Source organism: Xenopus laevis, chromosome 2S, assembly GCF_017654675.1.
Source record: "Xenopus laevis strain J_2021 chromosome 2S, Xenopus_laevis_v10.1, whole genome shotgun sequence".
In the NCBI taxonomy this organism is placed as follows: domain Eukaryota; kingdom Metazoa; phylum Chordata; class Amphibia; order Anura; family Pipidae; genus Xenopus; species Xenopus laevis.
The window spans coordinates 141568670-141583963 of record NC_054374.1 but is presented as its reverse complement, the minus strand read 5'-3'; the positions used below and the strand labels follow the sequence as shown (position 1 = coordinate 141583963).

General features: G+C 40.4%; 1 protein-coding gene across 1 annotated transcript; it reads left to right on the top strand.

Annotated features, from left to right (window-relative positions):
- The first annotated feature begins 671 nt into the window (after positions 1–671).
- Positions 672–6014, top strand: LOC121400364 (uncharacterized protein C13orf42-like). Its single transcript, XM_041583276.1, has 3 exons — positions 672–1076; positions 4059–4206; positions 5585–6014. Exons 1-3 carry the CDS (start codon positions 672–674, stop codon positions 5812–5814), a joined length of 783 nt encoding a protein of 260 aa, XP_041439210.1. The 3' UTR covers positions 5815–6014.
- The last annotated feature ends 9280 nt before the right edge of the window (positions 6015–15294 follow it).

Sequence of the window (15294 nt, the reverse complement as noted above, 5' to 3'; positions counted from 1 at the left end):
GCCGATCAGATCCCAACATAGTCATAGTGCAGGGATTCTGATCATCATATGTAGAAGTTAATCAGTCAAATACCTAAAATAGTTAAAGGAGGTGGTTGGTACTTTACTACAGTGCATCAGGTCACATCAAGCAGGTAAATAATTAGATGGTGGTTGTTCCACCAATATAAACAGAGTACATTACCTCTAACAACCCTTGAGAGTCTGTTACCTGACTCTTTTGTGTTCTGTAATCTGTCATCAGATAGCCATGCTTCTCTGGTGTTACCATAGTGCCCAACATACGAGCTCCTCACTTCCAGGATGTATCAATGATCCATGAGCTTGTGTGCTTGGCCAAGTAGTTGTTCTGCTGCATTCTAAGTTCTAACATGCTCCATAAAGCAGCATCACTCTTTTGTACACTTTTCTGTTTTACTATCTGGGAAAAGCCATGCAAACCATCATGCCGGTGTAGATCCTTCTGATGGCAAGCACTTGTACAGCATACAAAGAGACAAATTCGAAAGAAGAAGAACAGCTGTAAAAATCAATTTATGATGGGTGCAGGACTCTTTCCCAAGGATACTTAGGATATTATTGCTGATATAATTTAGGAAATTAGTATTGCTCAATCGCAAGCTGCCTGGACGCGCTCAATTCTATTAAATGTGGACTAAATTTGAATCACTATGTTCAGGAAAATACATTCGGTTTTTCACCCAAATTCCTGCAGTCGAGACCTGACTGAGGGAAACGCATCATACAATGGAACTCTTTCCCCAGTGCGACTGGTGCGGAGCACTTCCATGTATGTGGTCGGTGGTGGGAGGCAAACCTTCATCGAGTCATTAAAGAAGTACAAAAGTACCACCAATATAGACTCTTCTGGTTGCCACTACAAGGATGAAGATACTGCATGGTTGTTTGCCAAGACTCAGGATTTCTTGCAGTATCTTCAGGACCTGTTAGCGCTCAGGAAAAAATATCTAAGCAGCCTCCACCACCTGAGGTCCGCTACGGATTATTCCACCATATCCACCAAGTCTTCCAAAGGTGAAAAAAGGACACTACCCCCTCCATCGGGAAACTGTAAGGTATGGAACGATTCATGTCTAATTATGAGATAAGGGGGCACAAGGTTCTTTCAGTGTAGCTGAATATTAGATTCTATTGGCTTTATGATGTACAGCAATGCTGTCCATGATTTTCTATGGCATGGGTCAATTATACACTCTTCCAAATGTTTTGTGGGCAGTGGATGATAAAATAATGAAGTCATACAAAGAGGTCTATGATCTTAGGCATGTTGGTGGCCATAAGAACCTATTAGAGGGCCACATCCTATGGGCATCCAGTTGGACAGCCACGAGCCATGCTGCTTCTGGTGCCCCCCTAAAAAAATGATGATTAAAACCAAATATCTGTGACATACGCAGAGTCCAACATCAGAGGCAAAACCTTATGTTGTCTTCTCTTATGCATCCTCGCTCAATAATGATGTGTGGAGTTGACCAGAACCCGGCATTAACCTTCAGGTTGACCACTGGTTGGATGGGTTCAGGTCAAAATTTTACGAACTATTGCAGGTTAGGGTCGCGAGGTGCAACATCTGCAATATCCAATGTCTGTAAAATAGTCAGAACAGTACAGCGGGTGAAGTTGTTCTGATTAATATAATGCAACATCAAGAACATTTACTCTTTTTGAACTAATGGCATCTGAGGTCAGGGGGCCTTTGTCTTTGCTATAGCCCATTTTATATGACCTTGTGAGGAGGAATAGCCTCCAAGGGGATCCTGTAACTGTTCTAAGCTGATACATTTCTTATCTTTGTCCCTGCTGTACAAAATCCCTGAGTTTCATTTAGAGCAGAGACACACGTGGAGATTCGGGGAGATTTAGTCGCCCGGCGACAAACCGCTTCTTCTTCAGACGACTAATCTCCTTGAACTGTCTAAATCGCCGGCGGGATGGCACTCGGAGTGCTTTGTTTTCTGAAGTCGCCCGAAAGTTGCCTCACGAGGAAATTTCAGGCAACTTTGAAAAACGAATCGCTTCGAGTGCCATCCCTCCGGCGAGGAAGCCAGTTCAGAGAGAATATTCACCTAAAGAAGAGTTGATTTGTCGCCGGGTGACTAATCTCCCCGAAATCTCCATGTTAATATTCCACAAATACTGCTGTTACTGAACCTTCATGTTGACTGAGGCGCAATGTCTCTGTGTCTTTTTGACTCTGTCTATCACGTTTCAGGTTTTTACTTTACTTAACTAGTTTCTTTACACGTTGCCCTTACTCACATTTCTCCATTCTCCATGTGTTGTAATGGGGGGAGTGCAGTGTGTGTTCTAACAGGAGTTTGTTCTAAGCATTAATTTCTAATGTGTATGAAAAATGCATGTGATGGCGCTTCATTAGAGTCATTGTAACACCAAAGTAACAGTAACACCAAAAAATGGTGTGTGTTTTAAACTAATGAAAATAGAGCTTTTCCTCAAGCAAACACACCAGTTTTACCAGTGCAGGGCAACACTACATTATATTTTCATTACTTTAAAACACTTTAATTTTTTGATCTTACTGTTCTTTTATATAGTCATTTTTCCTCTTTGCGGCAGCTCATGACTTTCATCAGGCAATGTTTTTATTACCTTTGCCTAGATTCCATTATTATTAAGAATGTGTCAGTATTTTTCAAGAAAACTGTGATGAAAATTTGGTGCAGAAAAAGTCACCGCAAAAAAAGCTTATAAGAAAAAAACACCCATTGACTTTAAAGCATTAGGACAAAAAAAGTCGCCGTAAGAAAAAAAGCCCATTGACTTTAATGCATTTGGAAAAAAAAGTCACCAAAAGAAAAAACGCACATTGGCTTTAATGCATTTGGAGAAAAAAAGTCACCAAAAGAAAAAACGCCCATTAGCTTTAATACATTTGGAGCAAAAAAAATTGTTGCGTGAGTAAAAAATTGTTGCGAGTAAAAAATTGTCACGCATAAACAATTTTCGCTAGTAAAAATGCTGGTTGACTTCAATGCATTTAGAAAAATTTTGCAGTTTTGTGGATTTTTCCGCAGTTTTGCGAATTTTCCGGCTAAGTGAAACGTGACAGATTCGCTCATCACTATATCTAACAAGATCAACTGAGTGATGTATGCCAGTAGTGCTAGGAAAATCCAAGTGTATGTTCTACCCACCCAAATGCTTCTGGGAGGCATAAAGGAAATTGCAATTTTATAACCAGTCAAAAGCTTAAGTTGTGATCAGTGATGTATACCATAAGATGCTCACTGTTTCCTTAGGAAAAATCCCAATTTGGGGCTAAAAATCAGATGCAGGACAGGGTTTCTTCAAGTATAGGGTTTTCCCCATAATGTAGAACATCAATTCATAAAGAATGTGCAGAGTGGTGTTGCCATTAACATGAACTCAAGCTAGCTTATTATTATCAACTACAAAGCACCAAGGCTGGAACTAGCAGCAAACAGGCTAGGAAGGTCCTTAGGCACAAAGGTGGGGCTGCAATTTAATTTTTTTTTCCGATATTTCTGACGTTAAATGTTCTTTCATGCCATGTTCAGCCCTTTGCATGTAGCATTGGGGAAGGGGGTCTGGCAGTGAGCAGGGAGATTGTAGGTGCAATGTTGTTGCTGGACTGCACATAGGGTTGCCATCTGGCCGGTATTTTACCGTCCTGGCCGGTAAAAATGATGGTTGATCCCAATGTTATTAATAGGGAAAAAAGATCGATATATAGGAAGGCCGGTATTTTTTTCCAGAAAAGGTGGCAACCCTAGCTGAATTGGGTGCCTATATGTCTTGGTCCAGCTCTGCAAGGTGCTGTCAAATTAGAGATTAAAAGCATGTCTGAAAAATCTGAAGAACTGATTGCTTATATAGGGCTCTATGGGAGATGACAATGCTGCATTTTACAGCTTTCTGGATAAGGAGTTTTCAAGGAAAACAAATTACTTTACATTTTGCACATATTATAAAGATTTCCAAGTTGAGCATGTTAGTGTTCAGCTGCAGTATAATATGCTACATTCTCCCCTTATTATTACATTTTGTCTTTGTAGGTTTCAAAGGAAAACACAAGGCAACACCTGAATTGTGAGATATTAGATGCTATCGCCTATTTCGATGCTGTTATTGCAGAACTGGATTCAGAGAGGAGAATCAGAGCTCCGATACCAGACTTTAAGAATGAAGATGTTGACTTTGATGGTTTGTACATAAAAGTAAATTTATATGACATGAAGGAACTGTATTGCTGAGTAGGTATTAGGAGACATTTACTACAACCGCAGACAAGTGCTAGAGTCATAAGGGGCACGGCAGAAGTCCCCTTAAAGGAACAGTAACATCAAATAAGAAATGTGTTTTAAAGCAATATAAATATAATGCACTGTTGCCCTGCACTGGTAAAACTGCTGTGTTTGCTTCAGAAACACTACTATTGTTTATATAAATAAGCTGCTGTGTAGCAATGGGGGCAGCCATTCAAAGGAGAAAAGGCTCAGGTTACACAGCAGATAAACTCTGTAGAACATAATGGTGTTATCTGTTATTCACTATTTAACCTGTGCCATAGGCCCGGACTGGCAATCTGTGGGTTGCAATCTGTGCCCCCCCACCCATAACATACATTGGTTCTAACTGTCAATGAATATCTGACACCCAACTGCTGCATGAAGACAGAATGAAAAGAAACAGATGATGAGAGAGGGATAGTGAAGATAAACTTGATTATTTCAGAAATGATGCAGAATATCATTGCTGAAAGCTTATATTAAATTCATTTTAGCGATAGTTCCCCTTTAAAGCTTCTGCATTGTTTCTGAAATAATCAAGTTTATGTTCACTATCCCTCTCTCAGCATCTGTTTCTCTTCATTTTCTCTTCATGCAGCAGTTGGGTGTCAGATATTCATTGACAGTTAGATCCAATATATCTTATAGGGGGGACTAAACTAAATTATTTCAGAAACGGTACAGAATTTTTAATGATTACATTTAGAAAACTTCTTATTTCTGTAGATATGGAACCCTGTAGATATGGATATGCACTCTACGAACCAGCAGGCAGCGGTGAAGTTAAAAAGCTATTTATGTGCCAAACAATTCTCTTCCTAACGCGTTTCGCGTGATGCCACACGTACTCATTTGCTTTTTAACTTCACCGCTGTCTGCTGATTCATAGAGTGTACGCGAAAGGGTTCCATATTGGCTGTGAGAGTCTCCCAAAGCTGTGAATTAAGCGAAAGGTCTGGGGCCTGTGCACCGGGACCCACCTGAGAAAATAAATATTCCCTATATTTAAAGTTTACTTTGGCTGTAGGATTTGAGCGCACCAGTGTATATTCTTATTTCAGTAGGCTGAAGCTTACATTTTCATGATAGTTCCCCTTTAAGGTTTATGCAACACTGTGATATTTGTAGCTGCTGTTTCTTACGGGGACCCTATAGATTCCATAATGACAAGCCTCATGGGGCAGCTCTGCTTTATCTCATAGGAATCAATGATGCTTTATTGCAGGGCTGGATCTGGTTGAATAAGCCGAGCATACAAATGATAAGGTTCATGTCTTCCTTGCCTCCCCTAGTGGCCACCAGTAGCAGTGAACATAGTTTACATTCAAACTGGATCCTTCGAGCACCGAGGAGGAGTAATGAAGAGATCTGCACTGCAGCCGTGATTCAGTATCACACATGGAGAACGGAAAAGTGGACCACAAGCATCAAGAGAATAGAGAGACATCCTGTCTATTTACCAAAGGCTGTGGAAGGAGCATTTAACACACTGAACTTCAAGCCTAACTCCAAATCAAAATAATAATAAAAAAAAAAAAGACTTCACATATAGAAAAATGAACTGCAATGGTGGGAAAACAAGATGCTTTGGGTCAAAGGTAAACTTTTGATTAAATAACTATTTAAAAGGCAACTACTGAGTTTATTTTTACATGGAAATATTACAAAGTGAAATTAGTTATTTCCCAAATGCTTTCAATTTGTGGCATCTCAGAAGGTGTGTTTGACTCTGCTTAGCTAATCTCTGGTTAGCCATACTAATTACCTTCCCATGGCCTTCCTATTCTATGATAATCTCCAAAAGGCAGCAGCGGGCGTGACCAGTCAAAGCACAATTCTGCGGGAAATGTAGGCATATAGGGCCATATTTATCAAGGGTTGAATTATGAATTGAAAAAACTTCTAAATTCAAATTCAAAAAGACCAACTGAAATTAAGTTTAAAAAAATTTTTTTTGTTGTTGATCGAATAGGCCTGTATTCGGGCGAATTCAAATTGTACAAATCGAAGGAATAGCGCATTGTCGGGGAGGGGAGGTCGGAGATGTTGTCGGAGGGGGTCACGTCCAATTCGTCACGCCGGCATCCAATTTAGGTGCGCCGGCTTCAAATTCTGCGCACTACATTCATTGTTCGGCAACCTAACTCAGGACTGAACCCGGTGGTTGGGGACCCCTGATTTACAAGCTTTAAAGGTTGTTCACCTTTAAATTAACTTTTAGTATGATGTAGAGTGTTATTCTGAGACAATCTGCAATTGGTTTTCATTTTTTAATTACTTGTGGTTTTTAAGTTATTTTGCTTTTAATTCAGCAGCTCTCCAGTATGCAGTTTCAGCAATCCAAATGCTAGGATCCAAATTACCCTAGCAACCATGCATTGATTTATATAAGAGACAGGAATATAAACAGGAGAGGCATGAATAGAAAGATTGTAATAAAAAGTAGTAATAACAATACATGTAGCTTTAAAAAACATTTGTTATTTACATGGGGTCAGTGACCCACATTTGAAAGCTGGAAGGCAAATAATTAAAAAATCTAAATAAATAAATAATGAAAACCAATTGAAAAGTTGCTCAGAATTGGCCATTCTAGAAGATATTAAAAGCTAACTGAAAGGTGAACCACCCCTTTAAATAGAAGGCTTAGGAGGGCTTGATCACTGGGATTCCTTACCTTTATGATCAGCGAGTAAAGCTTATACGCCAAAAATGCACACAGTCCCCCGCACTAGAATCTTCACCTCTCCTTCCAACCACACAGGATAATTCACACTTCCTAGGGTTTGAGGAACATCATTTCATGTGCTGGAAGCAATGACTCAAGAAGGATCTGGAAAGCAGAATGTACTTGTACTATCTTGCAGTTTGCTTTAGCCACAGCTGTATGTTCAAAGCAAGGGTAAACTAATGGGCAGATTTATCAAAGGTCGAATTTATGTGAATTTTTTTTACTGTAATAAATTTGAATATACTCACAACTCGAATGGGAGGTTATTTAAGAAAAAAATTGAATGTGTAATATTCCATCGAATAGTCCCGACCTGAAAATATGAATCGAGTTCGAATCAAGTTTTCCCTCCGAATCACATGGGGTGCACCTATGGAATATGGTCTCACTATTCGAAGTCGAAGGATTTTAATTCCTAGTCGAATATCGAGGGTTAATTAACCCTCGATATTCGACCCTTAGTGAATCGGCCCCTAAGAAACAGTGTTAGTATTCCCATCATTGTTTACTGATTTCATTTAGAGAGGCGTTGGTGTAGTCCATAGACGATTAGGCACATGCAGAGGGCAAAGCAAATGGTGATAAGACCCCAAAGCAGCATTTGAAACTCAACATAAACTTTTCACAGTACCGTTACTGGGGGCTCAGGAGTTGGACTTGACAGATCTGGAAGCCTATTTAAAATAGTAATATGATAAATGAATATGATAACATGTTTACAATATTAAAACTCTGTTTCAAACATTCAGTACAACAACAAACAGTTGGACTTGTTTGTTAAATAATAAGTAAAACAGTCAAACAGGAGTCAGAACATTGTCAAAATGTCCTATCTTTCAGTAATAATTGGTAGTATTTATGTAACCTGCACATAATTTTATTAAATATTTTTTTCACTTAGGATAGGGCTGACGCATGGACGCTGACTTGACAGGGCGCATCAGCTTATGCATGCTTTGTACTAACTTTGTAACTAAAAGTGTCTTTTTTACCAAAGTTACAGTTCAGTTGTGCAAGAATATTTTTTCAGGGGGTTATATATTGAGAGTGCTGGGGCTACCTTGTTTAGTATATCTATCTATCTATCTATCTATCTATCTATCTATCTATCTATCTATCTATCTATCATCTATCTATCTATCCATCCATCTATCTCTGTCTATATATATATATATATATAGTGATAACGGACGTTTCGGCTGATACATCCGCTTTGAAAAAGGCTGGTGTATCAGCCGAAACGTTAGTTTTTCTTCATCTGCAATAAAGCATTTTTTGCCCACTATAAGTCCTGCGAGTGCGGCTACCTTCTTGGATGATATATATATATATATATATATATATATATATATATATATATATATATATATAAAAATCCCATAGGTGACGGCACTCCAAAAATAGTCAGGATACACAGGTCATCTAGTCATAATCGAGGTTTATTGGTGGACCAACGTTTCGATTCCGTATTGGAATCTTCGTCAGGGTGAGAACAGTGCCCAAACACAAACAGCCAGTTTAAATACACAAAATGGCGCCAAAACCCTTGTTGCTAGGGTGCCTAGCAACCACCGTGAGGTAAAGAAAAGAGTGTAGAGTGTAACAGAAAGATAAAGATACGCAAAGCCCTATCAAGCCCCCTTACCGTATAGAAAGATCTGCCAGTTGCTGCGCTTCATCTTAGACGTAAACCCTGGTGGCTAGTGGAATAATTTGGAACTGCCACGTCCTTCAGGCTGTCAGCGGTGAGTCCGCAACCCGGAAGTTGCAGGCAGGGTCAGTGACAGCGAGCGCTGTTTACCGTTGCCAGGTAACCAATGTGGTTCACACATAGATAGGCGCTGTTGTCAGGCAGGGAGACGTAACCGGTAGGCGCGTCCCTGCGAAGTATCGCAGGCAACCCCCATCAGTGTCCGTCAGAGCCCTGCTAAACTCATAGATTGCGCCGAGGCTGACTGTCAATGGAAGCCCGGTCAGACACGAGCCCAGTACACCGAAGGCGCGCTGGTGCGTATCCCAGGCAACCACAAAGCCGGAAGCCAAACTTAATAGCATAGTCTAAGCGCTGTGTCACATCATCCTGTCACCTCACTTATAAAGCCACTGGTGTAGGTCCCCCCTCCGTCGCCACAGCGGGTTTGTCCAAATTGTAATGGCCTCATTGTTGAGGTATTCTGGGGTACGCCTGCTACCCATTTGGGCAATTTCTGGGTACACCTGCTACCCATTTAGGCATGATCTGGGTATATCTACATTCCAGAGACAGATAAGGGGGCATCTATAGTAAGGCAAGATGCGTGAGAAAAAAGAGTTAAAAGCAAGGTTTGTGTTAAAAGCAGAAAGGTAGCCAGGAGGTTGGAAGTAAGTAACTGGGGTGTCTCCAAGTGGAATACATTTGTCATGATAATCGCAGAGGGAAACATATATAATGGTTTATACAGGATTAAACAATAGACAGGATTAAACAATAGACCGTATTCAAAGTTCTGGGCTAGCAGGAAAATATTAGGGGATTTCATCTGGATATGTTATAGGAAATATTACAGGAAACATCCTAAGGGAAGTGTCTCATTGAGCCCACGAGGGGCCACAGTGTCAAGTTTGTAAATCCATCTTGATTCGAGTCTCAATAGGGCTTGGTTTCGATTGCCACCACGAGCTAGAGGGGGTTGAAAGTCAATCGCCATACATCTAAAAGAGGGTAACGGATGGCCTTTTATTAAGAAATGTTTTGCCACAGGTTGCAGTGCCTTGCCCTCCTTCAGTGCTTTGCTAATAGATGATCGGTGGTTCGCAATTCGTTCCTTTAGGGAAGTACTAGTTTTCCCTACATAATATAGGCCACATGGACATGTCATGATATAGACCACGAATGTTGACGTGCAGCTTAGTCTATGTGTGATGTTGTATCTTTTACCTGTATGTGGATGAGGAAAATCCGCGCCAGTCAAAAGGCTCCTGCATGTAGTACAATCTGGACATTTGTAACAACCCGGTTTCTTGTGTGTGGTGAGCCAATTTGTGTCTGTGTTTGCTGATTTCACAAAATCTGTTTGTACTAATAGGTCTCTAAGACTCCTATCTCTCCTGTAGCCAAACATAGGTTTGGGCGCCCGGTGGAGGGAGAGGGATTCATCCATGTTCAGCATTGGCCAATGTTTCCTCACACTTGTGGCCAAATCCAGAGAGGCTTTAGAGAATGTTGTAGTGAAAATCAGCGGATTAGTCTGATCATTGTGTCTTTTTTCTTTGGAGAGTAAGTCGGACTGTGTGTGTTCGAGTGCCCTCTCCAGTTGTTGGACAAGCATGTCAGCACGATATCCCCTCTCAAGGAATCTCTCAAACATATCCTTAAATTGTGTAATCGCCGTATTTCGTGAGCTGTTGTTCCTGATTACACGAAGGAACTGTGAGAAGGGAATGCCCCTGATAGTGGCTGGCGGATGATTGCTGGACGCATGCAGGATAGAGTTACGGTCGGTGCTTTTCCTAAACAATCTTGTGCCAGTTTCTGAGTTTTCCAGGAATATATTCAAATCAAGGAAGTTTATATCGGATCTGTTGAAGTCCATGGTTAATTTGATGGGGGTATCCAAAGCATTCAGATGTTGATGGAAGGCTAGTAGAGCTTCCTCTGATTCAGTCCAAATAAAAAACAAGTCATCGATATAGCGAAAGTAAGTAAGTATCGATTTTCCTAGTAGGGGGGTGATGTAGTTGGATTCAAATTCAAGCATGAATAAGTTGGCATAAGATGGTGCCAACGCACTTCCCATCGCCGTTCCAGAGACTTGTAGATAGTATAGTTTTTCAAACCTGAAGAAATTCCTTGTCAGTGCCAGTTCCAGTAGTTGGAGCAAAAATTCAATAGGAGGGGTCTCTGGTGGTGAAGTCAGAAGAGCCTTCCTGCATGCCCAAATGCCCTGTTCGTCCGGAATCACCGTGTATAGACTCCTGACATCCATAGTTACTAATATGTAGTTCTGTTGGATGTTCGTTAGATCTCTGAGTCTCCTAATGACATGACTGGAATCCTGTGTATAGGAGGGCATGCACTGTACAAATGGCTGAAGGAAATGATCGATATAAGTAGCAACTGGTTGATATAAGGAGCCTATAGCCGAAATGATGGGCCTGCCTGGAGGGGAGGAGAGAGATTTATGGACCTTGGGTAAAGTGTAGATGATTGGAGTCTTTGGGTAATCGGTGGTAAGGAACTGGTATGTATTATGGTCTAACCATCCCGCATTGTTTGCTAGAACCAGGACCATGTCCAATTCCTTTTTAAATTTCACAGTCGAGTCCCCCTGGAGAAGTTTGTAGGTGTTTGCATCCGTCAATTGTTCAAGTAGTTCTTTCCTATAGTATGTATAATCTAATAAGACAATGGCTCCTCCCTTATCTGCGGGCCGTATGACCAAGTCTTTGTCATTTTTTAATGTTTTGATGGCTTCGCGTTCCGTTGGGGTGAGGTTGTTGAAAGAGCGGGGGTCAGATTTTAAATTTCTGACGTCTCTGTTCAGTATATTGCCAAAGGTAGTAATAGGAGCAGGCGTATTACTAGGTTCAAAAGAGCTTCTATTCTTAAATATTGGTCTCGTGTGTGAGGGAGAGTCCTTGAAGTATTCCTTTAACTTGAGTTTCCTCTGGAATTTATGAACGTCAATCAGCATATCCAGGGTATTTGGTGTGTTGCTTGGGACAAATGATAGGCCTTTGGATAGTAAGGTGGTTTCGCCTGGTGTTAGTAGGTGTTTGCTCAGATTGAATATCACGTTCTCCTGTTCCTGGGGGGTTTTCCCTTTGGATTTCCGTCCCCCACGTCGGGTGTGGCCCCTTCTCCTCCTTCTGCAGCTTTTGTTAGCCTTGATCTTGTCTTTACCCCTAAAAAAGACTTAGTAGAGGTTTTCTCTATCCCAGTTTCAGAGTCAGTGGACTGGTCAGAGCTGTCGATCGTATGCAGTGACCTCGGAAGGCGACGTCTCCTAAGAGGTGCTCTATAGTTGTCTGATCTTAGTCCTAATAGCCATCCATATACTCTTTTTGCTTTATAGTCTTCAGAGACCTTTTTCAGCTTGTTTTGTTTGAAGTTAGTAAGATCTTGTTGGTATTTATCAATAGCCACCTTCAACTTATCTAGCCAATCCGTCACATTGTCTGTTTTCAGTGATTCAAGATATTGTCCCTCAAGATTTGCAATTTTTGATTTGGTTGCTATCAGGTCTTTGCCCACCTGGTCAACTACGAGAAGGATAAGATCAAATGAACATCTGTTTAATATGCCGCACCACTTGCTGCAGAATTCTGGATTATTGCGACCAAGCGTGGGGATGTTGTTAATGCGAAATCCCCGTGGTATGAGTCTCTGTCTGTGATAGTTTGATAAATAGATTCCGTGTAGTTTTAGATCTATTTCTTTTTTCTTTAGGTTAATGATTTCATGGTATATATCAATGTTCAATTTACTTACTGGCAAGTCCAATGGGGTTTCGGTGAACAGTATCCTATCCGCATCACGCGTAGTGAAGGTGAAATCCAGGCTTGTGTCAATATCAAATACTAGTTGGGATGAATCCTCTGCCATCACTGTGGTTGTCAACTGCTGAAAGTATGTGATGCGTAGGTATGTTCATCGGTTAAGGCCCCAACTCCTGGAGATCTTATAGCCGTATTCTGCTGGCTTCTCAAATAAACCTGTACGCCAAACGTCTATTAAATCAAAATAGTAGGATCCGGGAGGGATAATGGAACTCCCATGTAGCTAGAAGTCTGGGTGCGAGCCACAGGCAAATCCCTCACAGAGAGTGATTTACAAATAGTCCAAGCGAGCGTGGAACGCACACCATAAGCAAACATCCAAATGCTGCGGGGCCAGTCTGTAAGCCCTATAGGGCTTTGCGTATCTTTATCTTTCTGTTACACTCTACACTCTTTTCTTTACCTCACGGTGGTTGCTAGGCACCCTAGCAACAAGGGTTTTGGCGCCATTTTGTGTATTTAAACTGGCTGTTTGTGTTTGGGCACTGTTCTCACCCTGACGAAGATTCCAATACGGAATCGAAACGTTGGTCCACCAATAAACCTCGATTATGACTAGATGACCTGTGTATCCTGACTATTTTTGGAGTGCCGTCACCTATGGGATATTTGTATAATTTTACAGACTGGCACCCAGCATTTGGATGTTTGCTTATGGTGTGCGTTCCACGCTCGCTTGGACTATATATATATATATATATATATATATATATATATATATATATATATATATATATATATATATATATATATGTAAGACATTTCATTGGACAGTTACTGGAAGACAGATGAACCATATAGTAACAAATTCCCGTTGCCCACAACAATAAGACTTTTCCTACACAAGGTTGAGATGACAAAATGCCAAAAATTCTACCGGAGTGATGTTAGCCCGAGTTTGCTGTTGGCAGTAGCTTCCTAATTAACTCTGCAATCCGTCTTAGCAACCAGAGAGATTTTTTTAAAAGTGAGGTGAGTTTTTCACATTCATCATGTCCCTTCTTATTCTGTTACCTATTTCCCACACTAGCATTCCAACTACATTTAAATTAAACTTCTTACATCACTATAACCTCCAAAATAGATGTTTCGTTTTATGTAAACTTCCCCTTTGCATCTTAGTTTCTATCTTTCAGGAGCTGTGCCATATTCTTGTGCACATATAAGTGTTCGACTGGACACACGCAAATTCCCTGGGCATGATGCCACCCTGACAGCACAGTACCTGGAACATGTGATGGGAAAATGGAAAGGCTATATCATTAAAGGAACAGTAACATCAAAAAATAAGTGTTTTAAAGTAATAAAAATATAATGTAGTGTTGCCCCGCACTGGTAAAACTGCTGTGTTTGCTTCAGAAACACTACTATTGTTTATATAAATAAGCTGCTGTGTAGCAATGGGGGCAGCCATTCAAAGGAGAAAGGCTCAGGTTACACAGCATATAAGATCTGTAGAACATAATGGTGTTATCTGTTATCCACTATTTAACCTGTACCATATAGCCTTTTTCAATTTCTGCCATTGCTACACAGCAGCTTGTTTATATAAACTATAGTAGTGTTTCTGAAGTAAATACATCAGTTTTACCAGTGCAGGGCAACACTACATTATATTTTCATTACTTTAAAACACTTTTTAGTCTTTTCTTACTGTTCCTTTAACTGCACAAGACCCCTGCACATCACTCCTCTGTTTATGGAGACAATATAGAGCTATAAAACAGAATCTGAAAAGAAACACATACTATGGCAGACTATGACTGTGCTTACATTTACTACTTTTTCTAATATTTTGAGCATTTGTTGCCCTGTGGGCGCGTAACAAAATATTGATTAATAGATGTTCAGTTTATTGCTCTTATTGATTTACTAGAACCTCACAATAACAGCAAGAAAAGCCAATGACAAAATCACTTTGTTTTGCTCAAAGCATTTTAATTAGTGTGACATTTCATAGGTGGTGCAAATTAAATATTTTAAATGAGATATTTTGCTTGCCAGTTATCTGCATTTAAGGTCCCTTATTACATATTTATACATGCAGAATTAAACAAATAAAAGAAAGTTGCAAGAAATAACTACTTTCCAACTGGACAGGTTAAATGCTGTATAAGCCACTAAGCACACAACAAACAAAGCAGATTTTCACATTGGGCGGTACCGGAGAACATATCTACTGTTCAGGGGTAAAGCTCAACATGACCCGAAATTCTTAGAGAGGGTGCAAAACTGCACTGTGTAAATGGACTGGGAGCAAGGTCAGCAGCAGGCCCCTCCCTGAGTTTTCCACACACACACAGTGTGCTCAGGTCCCTTTCTTTTCATAGCTTTTGAAACTACTGTTTTCACAGAAGAAAAATAAATATCATGTAGAGAAGACAATGGTCTTTAAAGGGATACTGAAACGAAGAATTGAGGAAACGGCACAAAGAATAGAATGCAAAAGGGGATATACCCCTATGGATTTATTGTGTCAAACAGCACAACGTTTCGGGGGCAGGCCCCTTCGTCAGGTGATATCATACTGAAAGGCCAGGGAGTGCATACAAATTCTACTTTGACCTTTAAAGGGATACTGTCATGGGAAAAATTTTTTTTTACAAAATGAATCATTTAATGGTGCTGCTCCAGCAGAATTCTGCACTGAAATCCATTTCTCAAAAGAGCAAACAGATTTTTTTATATTCAATTTTGAAATCTGACATGTGGCTAGACATATTGTCAGTTTCC